General features: G+C 42.4%; 1 protein-coding gene across 1 annotated transcript in view; it reads left to right on the top strand.

Moving 5' to 3' along the window:
* The window catches only part of LOC116973171, a 36,365-nt gene extending 24,266 nt beyond the window's left edge, over nucleotides 1-12,099 (top strand). Inside the window, exons 4-7 of the mRNA XM_033020974.1 lie at nucleotides 2,766-2,938; nucleotides 3,876-4,020; nucleotides 9,082-9,221; nucleotides 10,640-12,099. Coding sequence (XP_032876865.1) covers nucleotides 2,766-2,938; nucleotides 3,876-4,020; nucleotides 9,082-9,221; nucleotides 10,640-11,683 — 1,502 coding nt within the window. The 3' untranslated portion in view covers nucleotides 11,684-12,099. The remainder of the gene's footprint in view (nucleotides 1-2,765; nucleotides 2,939-3,875; nucleotides 4,021-9,081; nucleotides 9,222-10,639) is intronic.
* The last annotated feature ends 3,134 nt before the right edge of the window (nucleotides 12,100-15,233 follow it).

Genomic DNA, 15,233 nt, shown 5'->3' with positions numbered 1-15,233 from the left:
ATTCTGAAAAGCATTGAAACATTTCAATTTAAGCTTGATTTAATGAGCAATACTTTACACTTGATAAACTCACATAGATGCCAGTGATGGAGCAAATGCTACTTTGGTTTCAAAATATCAAACGAAATGCAGTGACTTCTCCTGTCCTGGCACTTTCTTTCCTCCGAGATCATAGAGAAGTACAGCATGAGAACAGCTCCTTCAGTCCACAATGTCTGCCGCGATAAACTAATCTCATCTGCCTGCACGTGACCCATGTCACTCTAAAAGCCTCTTACACTCTAGGCAACATCATCACACAAGTTGCATGTTTATTCATCTAGTAGTTTCTACATATGCACTATTAATCGTCATGTGTTAGAAGTAATCATTTATTAAAGGCAGATACACGGATAACATGAGTTTGTGTTAAATTCCTTCAAAACGTCAAAGGGTATCTGCACATGGAGTAAGAGTTCACTGTGTACTATTTGTGATAAATTCATTTTGATTAATGTCAGTAGATTCAAATTTGACATTGAGCATCCCATGCTATTCTTTATTGCCCATTTAGTGCAAACAAACAAAGAATAGATTTCTCAATCGTTCTCCTTTTACAGTTTTAGTAGGTAATGTTTAGTTTATTGTCACATGTACTGAGGTACATGGTAAAGCTTTTGTTGTGCGCAAACCAGTCAGTGGAAATACATGATTCTCATCGTGCCATCCACAGTGTACAGACACATGATAAAGGGAATAACGTGAATAATGTTTAGTGCAAGATAAAGTCCAATCAAAGATAGTCCGTGTGTCCCTCATAAAGTACATACAGTAATAGCTTAGGTCTGCTCTCTAGAAGTTGGTCGGATGGTTCAGTTGCCTGATAACAGCTGGGAAGAAGCTGTCCCTGAATCTGAAGGTACAGTTCTTTAATCAAAGCAACAACAACTATTTCACACAAAGGGTGGTGGGTGTATGGAACAAGCTGCCAGAGGTGGTAGTTGAGGCAGGGACTATCCTAACATTTAAGAAACAGACGGGTATATGGATAGTGTTTAAGAAGGAACTTCAGATGCTGGAAAATCGAAGGTACACAAAAAATGCTGGAGAAACTCAGCGGGTGCAGCAGCATCTATGGAGCGAAGGAAATAGGCAACGTTTCGGGCCGAAGCCCTTCTTCAGACGAAATTCTGAAGAAGGATTTCGGCCCGAAACGTTGCCTATTTCCTTCGCTCCATAAATGCTGCTGTACCCGCTGAGTTTCTCCAGCATTTTTGGGTATATGGATAGGACAGGTTGGGAGGGATATGGACCAAATGCGGGCAGGTGGGATTAGTGTAACTGGGACATGTTGGCTGCTGTGGGCAATCAATCAATCAATCAATCAATCAATCTATCAGTTTTATTCGTCACATTGCACATAAAGTGCAAGTGAAATGAATTTGCCAGCAGCAGTACATTGATAAAGAACACACAAAAACGCACAAAAGATTTAACACAAACATCCACCACAGCATTCATCACTGTGGTGGAAGGCACAAAATTTGGCCAGTCCTCCTCCATTTTCCCCCGTGGTCGGGACCTCAACCCTCCGCAGCCGTCGCTGCGGGCGTCCAGATGGTAAAAAGACAAGGTAAAAAGTCCAGGTAAGTCCAGAATCGGCTCTTCCCCATCGGAGACCGTGGCTTCAAGTTGGTGTAGGCCGCAGGTCGGCGGTCGGAGATTTAAAGTTTGCGCCGCAGCCAGAAGCACCGCAGACTGCAGGACGGTCGAAACTCCCCTCCAGGGGTCCGCGGCGAGGGACCCCGCTCCTGATAGTAAGTCCCCGCATGTTGGGCCGAAGGACCTGTTTCCACGCTGTAAAACTCAGAGTGATACAGTGTGGAAACAAAGGAAAACTCAGCATTATTGATTAAATGTACACTAAATGTGAGTCTTTGGCAAGGAAGCACATTCTCTTTTATCAGAGGACTTTGCCGGCTCAGCAAGCTTTTCCATTCATTTCAATCTTTATTTATTTTGAAATAATGTATTTATGGAAGAGTCATTGAGTCATGAGCAGGGAAACGAGCCCTTGGAAACAGTTATCGTCAACTGCACATCCTCTCCAATCCTACATTAATCCCAATTATGAATTTGGCATGATGACGGAGTTTAACTATCATCATATCTTTTTGCTTGCTTTAAATGTAGTTTTACTTGCTTTAAATACAGTAAAGCAATGAACTGAAAATAGGGAGAATAAAGCTAGGTCTATACATAATGGTTAATTCCCCTGACAATTTCTTGAAAAATTAATTGTTTAGTTTGGTTTGGAGGTACAGCGTGAAAACAGGCCCTTCGGCCCAATGAGTCCATGCTGACTGGCGATCCCTGCACAAACTTAACACTATCCTACACACTAGGGACAATGTACCTTTTCTTTACCAAAGCCAATTAACCTACAAACCTGTGCAGCTTTGGAGTGTGGGAGGAATCCAGAGCACCCGGAGAAAACCCATGCAGATCACGGGGAGAGAGTTCAAACTCCATATAGACAGCATCCGTAGTCAGGATCGAACGCAGGTCCCTATCGCAATGACTCTATCGCTGCGCCACCGTGCCGCCCTTTAACAAGTCCTGTTCTGAGAGTAAAAACACAGACTTAACCCTAAAATTTGTTTCACAAGAAAATAAATCAACGGGACTATTAATGGCATACGTTTCTTCAGCTCTTATTTTGTGTACCTGTTACTGAGTTATGATTGAAATGGCAAATGTTGATTTTAATACTTGCTATCTTTCAGCGATCTTCACTTCCCCAAAAGTAAAACTGGAAGCTGGGGTCTGTTCCATCACAATCATTTTGACACCTCCCAAAAAATGGCAGTACAATCTACATCAATCTACTCCACTGACTAAAATGTTTCATGAATTAAAATTTGAAATCCTTGTCATCGACAGAAAGATAAATAAATCGGTAAGAGAGAGTTTTATTTTGTATATTATCGTAATGGCATTTTTCAATGGATCTGAATATTGATAAAGGCGAAGTTAAACTCAGTTGACATTGGCAATGTGCTAACTATGTAAAGCAGTCATTTTGTTCCACTCATTCACTAGTAGATGTTGATAATAATGTACAATCATATTAGTCCAGCAGAGGTCATACACTGAGGTCGTGCACTGAGGTCTTTACAAGTACTCTTTCTTGCATTTATAAGAAAAGGTTACAGCAGGGTTCAGCCTCAGAATAAAAGGAGATGAGGAGGAATTTCTTTAGCCAGAGGGTGGTGAATCTGTGGAATTCATTGCCACACAGCTGTGGAGGTCAAGCCATTGGGTATTTTTAAAGCGGAGATTGACTAGGAAGGGCGTCAAAGGTTAGGCAGGAGAATGGGGTTGGAAAGGAAAAATAGATCAGTCATGATTGAATGTCAGAGTGGACTGGATGGACCGAAAGGTTCCAATCCTATAGACAATAGACAATAGGTGCAGGAGTTGGCCATTTGGCCCTTCGAACCAGCACCGCCATTCAATGTGATCATGGCTGATCATCCCCAATCAGTACCCCGTTCCTGCCTTCTCCCCATATCCCCTGACTCCACTATTTTTAAGAGTTTTAAGAATCCTGAGCACTGTGATATAACAAGAACAGTTTGCAAGGGAGAAACGCAGCTGTGGAGGGAGTTCCCACATGGGGGAATATGCCTGCAGCAGCTGGCAAATCCATCCCGCCTCTCTCCCAATCGTTTGTTCATATGTACAGGTGTTTGTCAACTGGCGAGGGTCGGTACAGAAGGTTTAAATCTGCGTTAATCTATACTATGTTGTTTCAATGCCAAATCTGAATAATTAAATTCCTGTATGAAATATTTACTTAAAGAAAATAATTATTATATATTTAATGCTTTCAGCGCACTTACCTGGAAAATGGTGATTTTAAAAAGGTGGACACATTGGAACATGACACCACTTACTGTGTGACTGTTTGGTCAGTGGAACATTCCTCTTTGAGAAGAAGTGACCCTTCTGAAATTCAATGCACAACAACACCAAAAGGTGAGAATTCCATTTTAACGAGAAACTATTAAAAAATTGTAATATTACATATTAAACATATGCAACGTTCATGAAAATCACAGCGCAGAGGAACCAATGCTGACCATTATGCCCGGGCATCCCATTAGCTCTTCTATCTATCTTTGCCGCTTTCACAGTTTCCTTTTTAGATATTTCTTTGAAGGGAATTATTAGGCCTTTACATTAAATCATTCTGTATTCTGCAGAGTTAATAAGTTCTAGGAACAGAATTTGGCCATTCGGCCCATCAAGTCTACTCTGCCTTTCAACCATGGCTGATCTATCTTTCCCTCTCAATCCCATTCTTCTGCCTTTGCCCCATAATCCCTCACACCCTTACTAATCAAGGATCTGTCAATCTCCGTCTTAAAAATATCCATTGACTTGGCTTCCACAGCCGTCTGTGGCAATGAATTCCACATATTCACCGCCCTCTGACTAAAGAAATCCCTCCTCATCTCCGTTCTAAAGGTACGTCTTTTTATTCTGAGGCAATGGCCTCTGGTCCTAGACTCTCCCACTAGTGGAAACATCCTCCCCACATTCACCCTATCCAGGCCTTTCACTATTCGATCAGTTCCAATGATCATCCTTCAAAACTCCAGCGAGCACAGGCCCAGTGCCGTCAAATGTTCATCATATATTGACAGAGTTGTGGATGTAGCCGAGTCCATCACACGGACCAGGCTCCCCACCATTGTCTCCATCTTCACTGTCTCAGAAAAGCAGCCAAGAGCTTGCCCCATCCCGGGCATTCCTTCCCCTTTCCGCTCCCCTCGGGCAAAAGAAGCAGAAGCTCGAAACCACGCACCACCAGGCTCAGGAACAGCTTCTATTTTCTGGCTTCTCAATAGTCCTTCTACAAGGTAGGGTACTGTCCGAATCTGCTCTACCTCATTATGGACATTGGACTTTGTCTCAGAACTTTTACACTACAATGGTGAGAACTATATTCAGCACTGTGTCTTTCCCTTCACTCTACCTGTTGTTCTGGAGTTTGGCTTGATTGTATTCATGTGCAATATTATCTGATTTGATTGGATGACATGCGAAACAATGCTTTTCGCTGTACCTTGGTCCATTTGAGAATAATATACCTAAATCTAATATTTCTATGCATATCATTTGTTTCTAACTTTGTATTTGTTCTTCTTGCAATAATGCTGAGTCTTTGCTTTTTTGTTAATGCTTTATCAAATTTCCTTAGTTGGAATAAGGTAAGCTTCACAGACCAATGGAAAAGATATTGTGCTGATTCACGAGAATGATACCAAGAATAGGGGTTGGTGCAGAAATGGATAAAATGAAGACATGATTTAAGGATTTTTCATTATACTTCAAGATGATAATGAAAACTCCTTAAATCATGTCTTCATTTTATCCATTTCTGCACCAACCCATATTCTTGGTATCATTCTCGTGAATCAGCACAATATCTTTTCCATTGGTCTGTGGAGCTTACCTTATTCCAACTATACATTGGACACATAAATTGTTTATTGTTGTTAAATTAATAAAAGTTCTCTACTTTTGTTATAAACTTTTCTATCTCACCTCTGAATTTCTCCCCTCATGGATTTTCATACCTGTTAAAATTATACCATTTGGTGTAAGCATTGTTCATCAATCCTTTATCCTTAATAATGGTCATTATTACAGTATGTTTCACTTCAGATAAAATCATTTGTCATCATCACAATCACAATAATACTTTGTTCAAAAGGGAACTGCAGATGCTGGAATATCGAAGGTACACAAAATTGCTGGAGGAACTCAGCGGGTGCAGCAGCATCTATGGAGCGAAGGAAATAGGCGACGTTTCGGGCCGAAACCCTTCTTCAGACTGATAGGGGGTGGGGAAAGAAAGAAGGACAAAGGGAGGAGGAGGAGGAGCCCGAGGGCGGGCGGATGGGAGGAGACAGCTAGAGGGTGAAGGAAGGGGAGGGGGGGGGGGGACAGCACGGGCTAGCCAAATTGGGAGAATTCAATGTTGATGCCAAGGGGACGCAAGGACCCCAGACGGAATATGAGGTGCTGTTCCTCCAATTTCCGCTGTTGCTCACTCTGGCAATGGAGGAGACCCAGGACAGAGAGGTCGGATTGGGAATGGGAGGGGGAGTTGAAGTGCTGAGCCACCGGGAGGTCAGGTAGGTTATTGCGGACTGAGCGGAGGTGTTCGGCGAAACGGTCGCCCAACCTACGCTTGGTCTCACCGATGTAAATCAGCTGACATCTAGAGCAGCGGATGCAGTAGATGAGGTTGGAGGAGATACAGGTGAACCTTTGTCGCACCTGGAACGACTGCTTGGGACCTTGAATGGAGTCGAGGGGGGAGGTGAAGGGACAGGTGTTGCATTTCTTGCGGTTGCAACGGAAAGTGCCCGGGGAGGGGGTGGTGCGGGGGGGAAGGGAAGAATTGACGAGGGAATTGCGGAGGGAGCGGAGTTTGCGGAAGGCAGACATGGGGGGAGATGGGAAGATGTGGCGAGTGGTGGGGTCACGTTGGAGGTGGCGGAAATGGCGGAGGATTATGTGTTGTATTTGCCGTGCCAACACATAATCCTCCGCCATTTCCGCCACCTCCAACGTGACCCCACCACTCGCCACATCTTCCCATCTCCCCCCCTGTCTGCCTTCCGCAAAGATCGCTCCCTCCGCAACTCCCTCGTCAATTCTTCACTTCCCCCCCGCACCACCCCCTCCCCGGGCACTTTCCGTTGCAACCGCAAGAAATGCAACACCTGTCCCTTCACCTCCCCCCTCGACTCCATTCAAGGTCCCAAGCAGTCGTTCCAGGTGCGACAAAGGTTCACCTGTATCTCCTCCAACCTCATCTACTGCATCCGCTGCTCTAGATGTCAGCTGATTTACATCGGTGAGACCAAGCGTAGGTTGGGCGACCGTTTCGCCGAACACCTCCGCTCAGTCCGCAATAACCTACCTGACCTCCCGGTGGCTCAGCACTTCAACTCCCCCTCCCATTCCCAATCCGACCTCTCTGTCCTGGGTCTCCTCCATTGCCAGAGTGAGCAACAGCGGAAATTGGAGGAACAGCACCTCATATTCCGTCTGGGGTCCTTGCGTCCCCTTGGCATCAACATTGAATTCTCCCAATTTGGCTAGCCCGTGCTGTCCCCTCCCCCCCTCCCCTTCCTTCACCCTCTAGCTGTCTCCTCCCATCCGCCCGCCCTCGGGCTCCTCCTCCTCCTCCCTTTGTCCTTCTTTCTTTCCCCACCCCCTATCAGTCTGAAGAAGGGTTTCGGCCCGAAACGTCGCCTATTTCCTTCGCTCCATAGATGCTGCTGCACCCGCTGAGTTCCTCCAGCAATTTTGTGTACCCACAATAATACTTTATTAGCCAAGTATGTTTTGCAACATATGAGGAATTTCATTTGCCAAGTCAGTCATACAAATATAAAGCAACGAAACACACAAAATACATTTTAACATAAACATCCACCACAGTGACTCCTCCACGTTCTGCACTGTGATGGAAGGAGAAAAAGAGTTCAAATCTTCTCCCTTCTATGCTCTCCCGCGGTCAGGGGCCTCGAGCCCCCGTTGACGGGACAATCTTGACTCCCGTAGCCGGCGGCGTTTTGGCCCTCCGCATCGGGGCGATCAGCTCCTGCATCGGGGGGAATGTCAGCTCCCCCGCGCCGGCGATCGGACCCCGGGTCGGGGCTGGTCGAGCCTCTGTGTCATTGGAGCTTCCCGACTAGCCTCTCGCAATACTGTGAGCTCTTGATGGTAAGTCCGCAGGCCATGGTTGGAGCGATCCCAGGCAAGGGATCAGCTCCAATGTTAAGTCCACGGTCCGCGGTGGGGCTTCAAGTTAAACTGAAAAAAGTTTCCCCCGACCCCCGCGGCCTCCCCCTCCCCCCACATAAAACAAACCGGAGAACATTTACACAAACTTTTAACACACACTAAAAAAATTTAAATGACAAAAACAGAATTCCTATGTCTATGTTCAATGCTCATGGTGTGATCTTTACTGCACTAGAATCACAAGAAATAGATCAAATGACAGCTTATAGACAGAAAGTGCTGGAGTCATGCAGCATTTCTGGAGAAAATGGATGGGTGGCATTTCTGGTCGGGACCCTTCTTCAGTGGTAGTAGTTCAGTCCATCACATAGACCAGGCTCCCCACCATTGATTCCATCTGCTTCTGAAGAAGGGTCCAACCTGAAATGCCAGCCATCATTTTCTCCAGGGATGTTGCCTGACCCACTGAATTACTCCAGAACTTTGCGTCTGCTTTAGTATATACCAGCATCCACAGTTCCTTTCTACTCTAATGGTTGCTTTATCAAACTCCTCAATCATTTCACTCAGGTGGCTCTAAGTTTCCAGTCATCTGTTATTTAAATTCACACCTGAAACGTCAATTCTTTATATCATCACTGCTGAGGCTACTCTGCCTGTTATCTTTTCACTTTGTTCTAGTGAAAGTCAATGTAAGTGGAGGAACTGCAACTCGTCTTCTGATGAGACACCTCAGGCTTGCAGACTTAACATTGAGCTCAAACATTTAGATAATAGAGTGGGTCTTCTCATTTAAATTTTCATTTGATCAATTGTTTATTTCTTCATCTATTTCATCTTCCATCATCATCCCTTTTGTCATTTAATTTCTATAGTATTCCATTATATTGCAACCTTGGAGACATGAGGAGCTGCAGATGCTGGAACCTTAAGCAAAACACGAAGTGCTGGAGGAACTCAGCAGATCAGGCAGCATCTCTGGAAGGAGTGGGCAGGTGACATTTGTCTACTTGTCTGTCCTCTTCCTCCACAAATGCTGCCTGACCCGCTGAGTTCCTTCAGCATGTTACATATTGCAAATCTTCCCAATTGTTCAGCCTCTGATTCTGAGGTTTCATGTTGTTTTATTTCGTATTCTTCCACTTCTGATGCAATGTCATTATTTCTAAATCATAAATCTATTCCGTTCACTCGATTTATACTGAACTTTTATACTTTTTACAAGTGTAGTTGTACATTTTTCATTGCCTATTCCTCTTTATTTGACAGATCCAGCAAAACAAATGGTTAAAATTATTCTATTTGGATGTGTCGTGCCAGTCCTCCTTTTTATGTTTATCTTTGCTTTGGCTTGCTGTTTTATGTACAAATACGTGAATGCCAGAGATCAGAAGCAACCTATAAATCTGGTAAGGAATTTCTGACAGGTTATTTTTATTACTATGGACTCCTGCGATGGAACTGTTGTGAACCTTACTAAAGGAAGCCTATTTTAAACCAGTGCAGCAGGGAATATACAAATAACTTGTTCATAGTAGGTTCAACAGCATAGACAATAGTGCAAATATTTGCTCTTCAAACAGAAGAAAGTAATATGTTATTCACTTAAGAATAACAGTTTTGGACAAAGTAATGTGGAACAACTATATATAATGTAATGGGTAAACTAGATTTGGACACATCTGGAGATTTTTTCCATGACTGGTGGAAAATGTTTGAGTAGTGTGCTGATATAAGTGAGGGGGGGAAGGACAAAAGCGGATTTAGAGAATAATGTAGGTTAGATTCTTCTTTCGTGTCCATCTTCCATGTTTCAAATGTTGACATCGCTGTCATCGTCCGCAAGCTTCCAGCGACACTCAGTGAGAGCCATCACTTGTTGCAATAGATGATGGTGGTAGCAGAATCAGTTCAGGATACTTCCAGTTTACAGCCCCGCGACGTGGACGCTTCTGCTATGGGGCCCACAGGTTACGTTATTCATCTTCAATGGCAACAAATATTAAATGATGAAGAATTAGTAAAGATTGGCATGCAGAGACATCATACTGGGTGTGGTGGTGCAGAAAGTTCAGGAAATCAACAGGTGTGGCAAATAAATTGGAAGATGGGTAGTATGTTGTGCTTTATTATAAGCGAGAATACAAGAGTAAGAAAGTCTTGCTGCAATTATATTGAGCTTTGAGACCTTACTTAAAGTGCTGTGTTCCTCACCATCTCTTGTGAATCCCTGGTCATTGACTATTCGAAAATGGAGAAGGAGCATTTGGAAAGGAGCTGATCAAAATCCCCTCCCCATCAGAACACAGTTGCCTATATAGGAACATGAAACTATATTTTAGGCCTTTGATTTTGGAGGGCTATTATCTAAAATTTGGTTCATGCAGCAAATCTTGAATACATCTTTAAAAGCTGTTGCTCTAGATTTTCCTCTTAAGAATCTTAACTTAAAACCCTTAATAGCTTGTAGGACACATTGGAAGTTCAAGTACAAAGATTCAGATTCAGATTCAGATTCAACTTTAATTGTCATTGTCAGTGTACAGTACAGAGACAACAAAATGCAGTTAGCATCTCCCTGGAAGAGCGACATAGAATATGATTTCAATAAATAAATCTACATACATCATCTGTGGAAAACTGTGGGGAGCGGGTACCTTAATTTCTCATCAAGGTGAACCAAGATTCTGTGCAAAGGCACCAAAGACAAATAGATTGTGCCAGCTGTACATGTGTGTGTGAATGATACTAAAATATAAATGATTGAACATTAAATGGTTTGTTTGAAGCTAAACTTCAAGCCCTTAACTTTATCTTTTCTTTTCAGCTGCAAAAGGATTGCCAATCAAATAAGACATTCTTGATTTGTTCACCTGAATTACTGACCATTAATGTTATGATTCTGGAGAAGGGGGACAAGGAAGCATCATCATATGGTTGTAAAGATGCTGATGATTGCAAAGTCCCTTTAACATCCCAGGTTTGCAACATTTCTGCTACTGAATGGAAAGCCATTCCCCTGACAACAGAAAATGGAAGAAATGTGTACAAATCTCAAATTGTAGAAAATCCAGCAACAGAAAACCGTGTGTATAGCGAGCGCAGTGTTCCAGTGGCTGATCAGTCCAAACAAAATGGTCCCTCAACTGTAAATGAAGGAATTCAACATGGCGACGTTGCAACAGAGAACATCAGCCTCCCTCAGCAGTTGCAAAGCATCCAGCTGCCAAATGGGAATTACAGAAAACCACTGCAATTGGGATACAGATCGCAACTGCCGTCAGGGCCTGTGAACGTTGAAGGAGCACAGTATCGTCCAGACTATGGCCTTCTCGCAGTAGAGACACGTCTAAACCCACAAAATGAACGACCACGCCTCTCACCAGACAGAAAGACAGATGATCCGCTGCAGGCAAGTTACTTGTCGCAATCTGTTACGAATGATTCAAACACGAGGGCGACAGGGAGCAATGATGGTCAGCGTGAGAGAGCGTATCTGCCAAAAATGCCACAGCAACAAGAACAAAGTAACTATACGTCGCAGTTTCAACTCGCCGAAAAGCCTCCAATGGATGGTGTTGATTGTTGTCCTCTTGTATTAGATAGCAAGATGCTGAATGAAAAACTATATGAAAAGATGGAGGAGGCAGATTTAGACTGGGACCTCAGTAATGGTAGACTGAGCTTATCTGCATTGTGCATTAGGAGAGATTCAGAGGATCGTGACTCCTTGACACAGACTATAGAACCGCAGCAAGATCTTCTATCCTCTGTATGTACAAAGGCGTTTCCAGATGAATCTTTAAAAACTGAGGAAGAAGCCTATTTATCGAACTTCCAAGAACATTGGGGGCTGCGTTTACAAATATAGCAATCGGTGGTCTCTGTCTGCAAGAGCCATGTGTATTTTGTGCAAAATATGCCACCATTCGGCACTTCCATTTTGTTCAGTTGTAGATCATTCACTATTTTATGTCACTTTGGCATAAAATCTAAACGTGATCGAAATTTGGACAGCCGTTACCAATCTCCTTGATAGACTGTCAAAAGGGGAACTTTGGCTTTGGTACACAGATACTGAATCATCACCAAAGCAAGAGAATGAATAACCTTGGTAATATCAGGCAAAGCATAAAAAAGAGCAGTGGAAGAAATACTTTGGCACAGAGAAGTCGTGCAGCTCAAGGGAAACAGAAGAGCCCACAGAAGGAGATCGGGCAAAACATCCTTTCCAGTGCCAAGTTAGTGTGTAATGTATATATATGTATATATATAATGTATACATATATATATATGATTATTTTCTTATACTGACCTATTTCCTATTTCAGAAGTAATTCATTCTGCTTCCTTCGATCATGTCATTATGACATGATCGAAGGAAGCAGAATGAATTACTTCTGAAATAGGAAATAGGTCAGTATAAGAAAATAATTTGATGCAACGGCTTGGTATATTATTGTTTCATCTGTTGGGTTTATATTCCAATCCTGGTTAAATTATTGGGATGAACTTGTGAGATCTTTATTCAGTATTAAGGTTTGGACAGTGTCCATCTAACTCAATGCAGCATACACATCCGCAACACAATTTATCGTTAATTGAAAATGTCACTGAAAAAATAACTTGTCGATCTAATATGTTTTTTTAAATAATTCAGAAACATTATTGGTAATGTGGAGCAAACTGTCTTTGCCTCACCTAAGTGGAGTCATGCAGAACTGCAGATGCTGGAATCTTGAGCAAAACACAAAGTGTTGCAGGAGCTCAGCGGGTCAGACAGCATCTGTGGAGGGAATGGATAGACGTTTTGGGTCAGGGTTCTCTACACCTCCACTGGGAAACATCATGGTTTCTATTTTTCAAACTTGAAAATTGATTATGCATTTTAATATCCAGATAGATCAATATGATACATAACTGGACACTGTCAGTAACCAAAGATTTTTTTTTGAAAAGCTGTTGAAAATATATATTTGTATGTGCAGAATATTTCAGAGCTGTTATATTTTATAAGCTTTGCATTTGATTCATTTGTAAATTCATTTATTAAAAAAATGACTGCAGTACTATTGTCTGTGGTAAATTTTAAACTTGTTCAATTTTTGACTTAGGTAGCAAAGCACTTCATGTTCAGTACAAGCAAAGTTTGCATTACACAGGTACCGCACTTCAAAGAACATGCTTCACTTCAAAGAACATTCCAGGATATTTCCTGAGGTGCAGAGAAGTCCGAGATAGAACCAGGAAATATTTCAGATTAGAAATGAGTGTTAGTTTAGTTTAGTTATGCAGCATGGAAACTGGCCCATCGTGTCCACACCGATTGTCAATCACCAGTTCACACTAGTTCTATCCCACTTTGTCATCCATTCCATACACACTGGGGACAATTTTACAGAAGCCAATAAACTTACAAACCCGAAACGTCTTTGGAATGTGAGAGGACATGGTCACAGGGAGAACGAGCAAACTCCAGACAGGCCACACCCAAGGTCGGGATCGAACCGCAATCTCTGGTGCTGTGAGGCAGCAGCTCTACCACCTGCGCCACTGTGCCGTCCTCCATAAATCCATCGTATATGAAACATTTAATCTTACATATGATGGAGGCAGTTAGCCCTTTATTTATAATGGATTCATCTGCTTTGATAAGATTACAAATGGAGAAATATCATAAAGAATATAAACATTCATCATTGGACATCACTTATAACTGCATGTACATGCTGTATTTCACACCTTCAGACAATAATAATGGAGTTAGACACAAAATACTGGAGTAGCTCAGCGGGTCAGGCAGCATCTCTGGAGAAAAGGAATTAGTGGCGTTTTGGGTCGAGACCCTTCTCAGGCCCGTACGAAGCTTTTCAAAAAGGGGGGGTGGCATGACAGGATTACAAAAGATTTATGTGAAATAATGTGCACGCAGCGCACATCACGAGCATGAAGTCCCTTGCGGCCGGGGTCCAGGACCCGCTTAAGGGCCCTGGAAGCTCTGGAGTTTTAGATGCTCTCTGGTCCATTCTGAGCCTTGTTTTGGAGCATTTTTGCACCAAATTTATGACCAATATTTCAGAAATCATTTTGGTTGTCAAGAGTAATGAGTGGGTGGAATGGGATGATTGGGGTTATTGTTGTATACGTTTTTTTTAATCAAGAATTGAAGTTGTTTTTGTTTTAATAATCAAGTTGTACTGTTGTAAAATGTTATGTGCAATGTTATGAAGGAGCATGCAAAAACTGCAAATAAAATAGTGTACGTTTTTGCAGTAAAGAAAACCTTTTTGTAGATAATGCTTTGTATGTTGATTTGATTGCGTGTTACTGTTAGATTGTGTTAGTGTGTGCAGTGCACCTTTAATAGTCCTCCTGACCTAACAACTTCACATCACATCAATTTCAACATGGAATAGTGATGTGAATACAACATTTAGTTCAATTTCCATAATGAAAATTGAAGTCAAACTATATGGTGCATTTACATTATTGCTTTACTATGATCGCTTTCAAACTAACCTATTTTACTGTCATACTATTATAACAAATTTTAGTTCCATGTTGACTCATAAAGATCACAAATCTCATTTTGAATTCTCAAACACAATGTGATTGTGAATAATAGCAGAGCTGCCAAGTTTCACGAAGCATTTCCGTATTTTGATGGTTAAAAATCAGTATTTTGCATGCAACCTCATGTATTCTCAAATATCAGTATGGAATACTGAAATTCAGTACTGCTGAATTGTGAAACCATTTTTGAAATGTGAATCTATAATTCTTGATTTTGATCCAATAACATAAATATATATAATAACATATCTATACTTATAAAACTCTGATCTTGGATGTGTGTGTGTATAATCAAATCTTCTCGAAAACACGACACGTTAACGGTAAAATTTCTACATATTCCGGTAGATATTTTTTCCGTGGAGTCCGAAATTGCCTAATCTGAAGATTCTGACTAAAATTTGAAATAAAAACTACTCTTTTGCTGATGATGTCACAATGGGTCTGCGTCGTCTTGCTTGCGCTGCGAGTGATGCCGCTCCATGCTGCTCCTCCCCCCGCCCCCCTGCTGATCCAGGCTCCCCTCCCCTCCTCCTCTCCCCCCTCCTGGCCCAGAGAAACTGGTACACCTTTTTTTTTCCACATTATCCAGCGGGCCAGAACCAGAATTTCGGGTAATTTTCGTCAAAGCTGATTGCACTCCAAATTTCCTTTTCTCTGGATTTTTTTCTTACTCTGGGGAAAAAAGGGGGGTGCGACCGCACCCAACGCAACCCCCCCTTCGGAGGACCATGCTTCTTCAGTCTGAGAGTCGGGAGAGGGAAAGGTGGTATGTGGAGGTACAAAGAACAAAAGAATGAAAGGTATGAAAAGGACAAATCAAGGTCAGCAATGATGATCAAGGAAAG

Source organism: Amblyraja radiata, chromosome 5 (genome assembly GCF_010909765.2).
Source record: "Amblyraja radiata isolate CabotCenter1 chromosome 5, sAmbRad1.1.pri, whole genome shotgun sequence".
In the NCBI taxonomy this organism is placed as follows: Eukaryota; Metazoa; Chordata; class Chondrichthyes; order Rajiformes; family Rajidae; genus Amblyraja; species Amblyraja radiata.
This window is presented reverse-complemented; position numbering and strand designations above follow the sequence as displayed.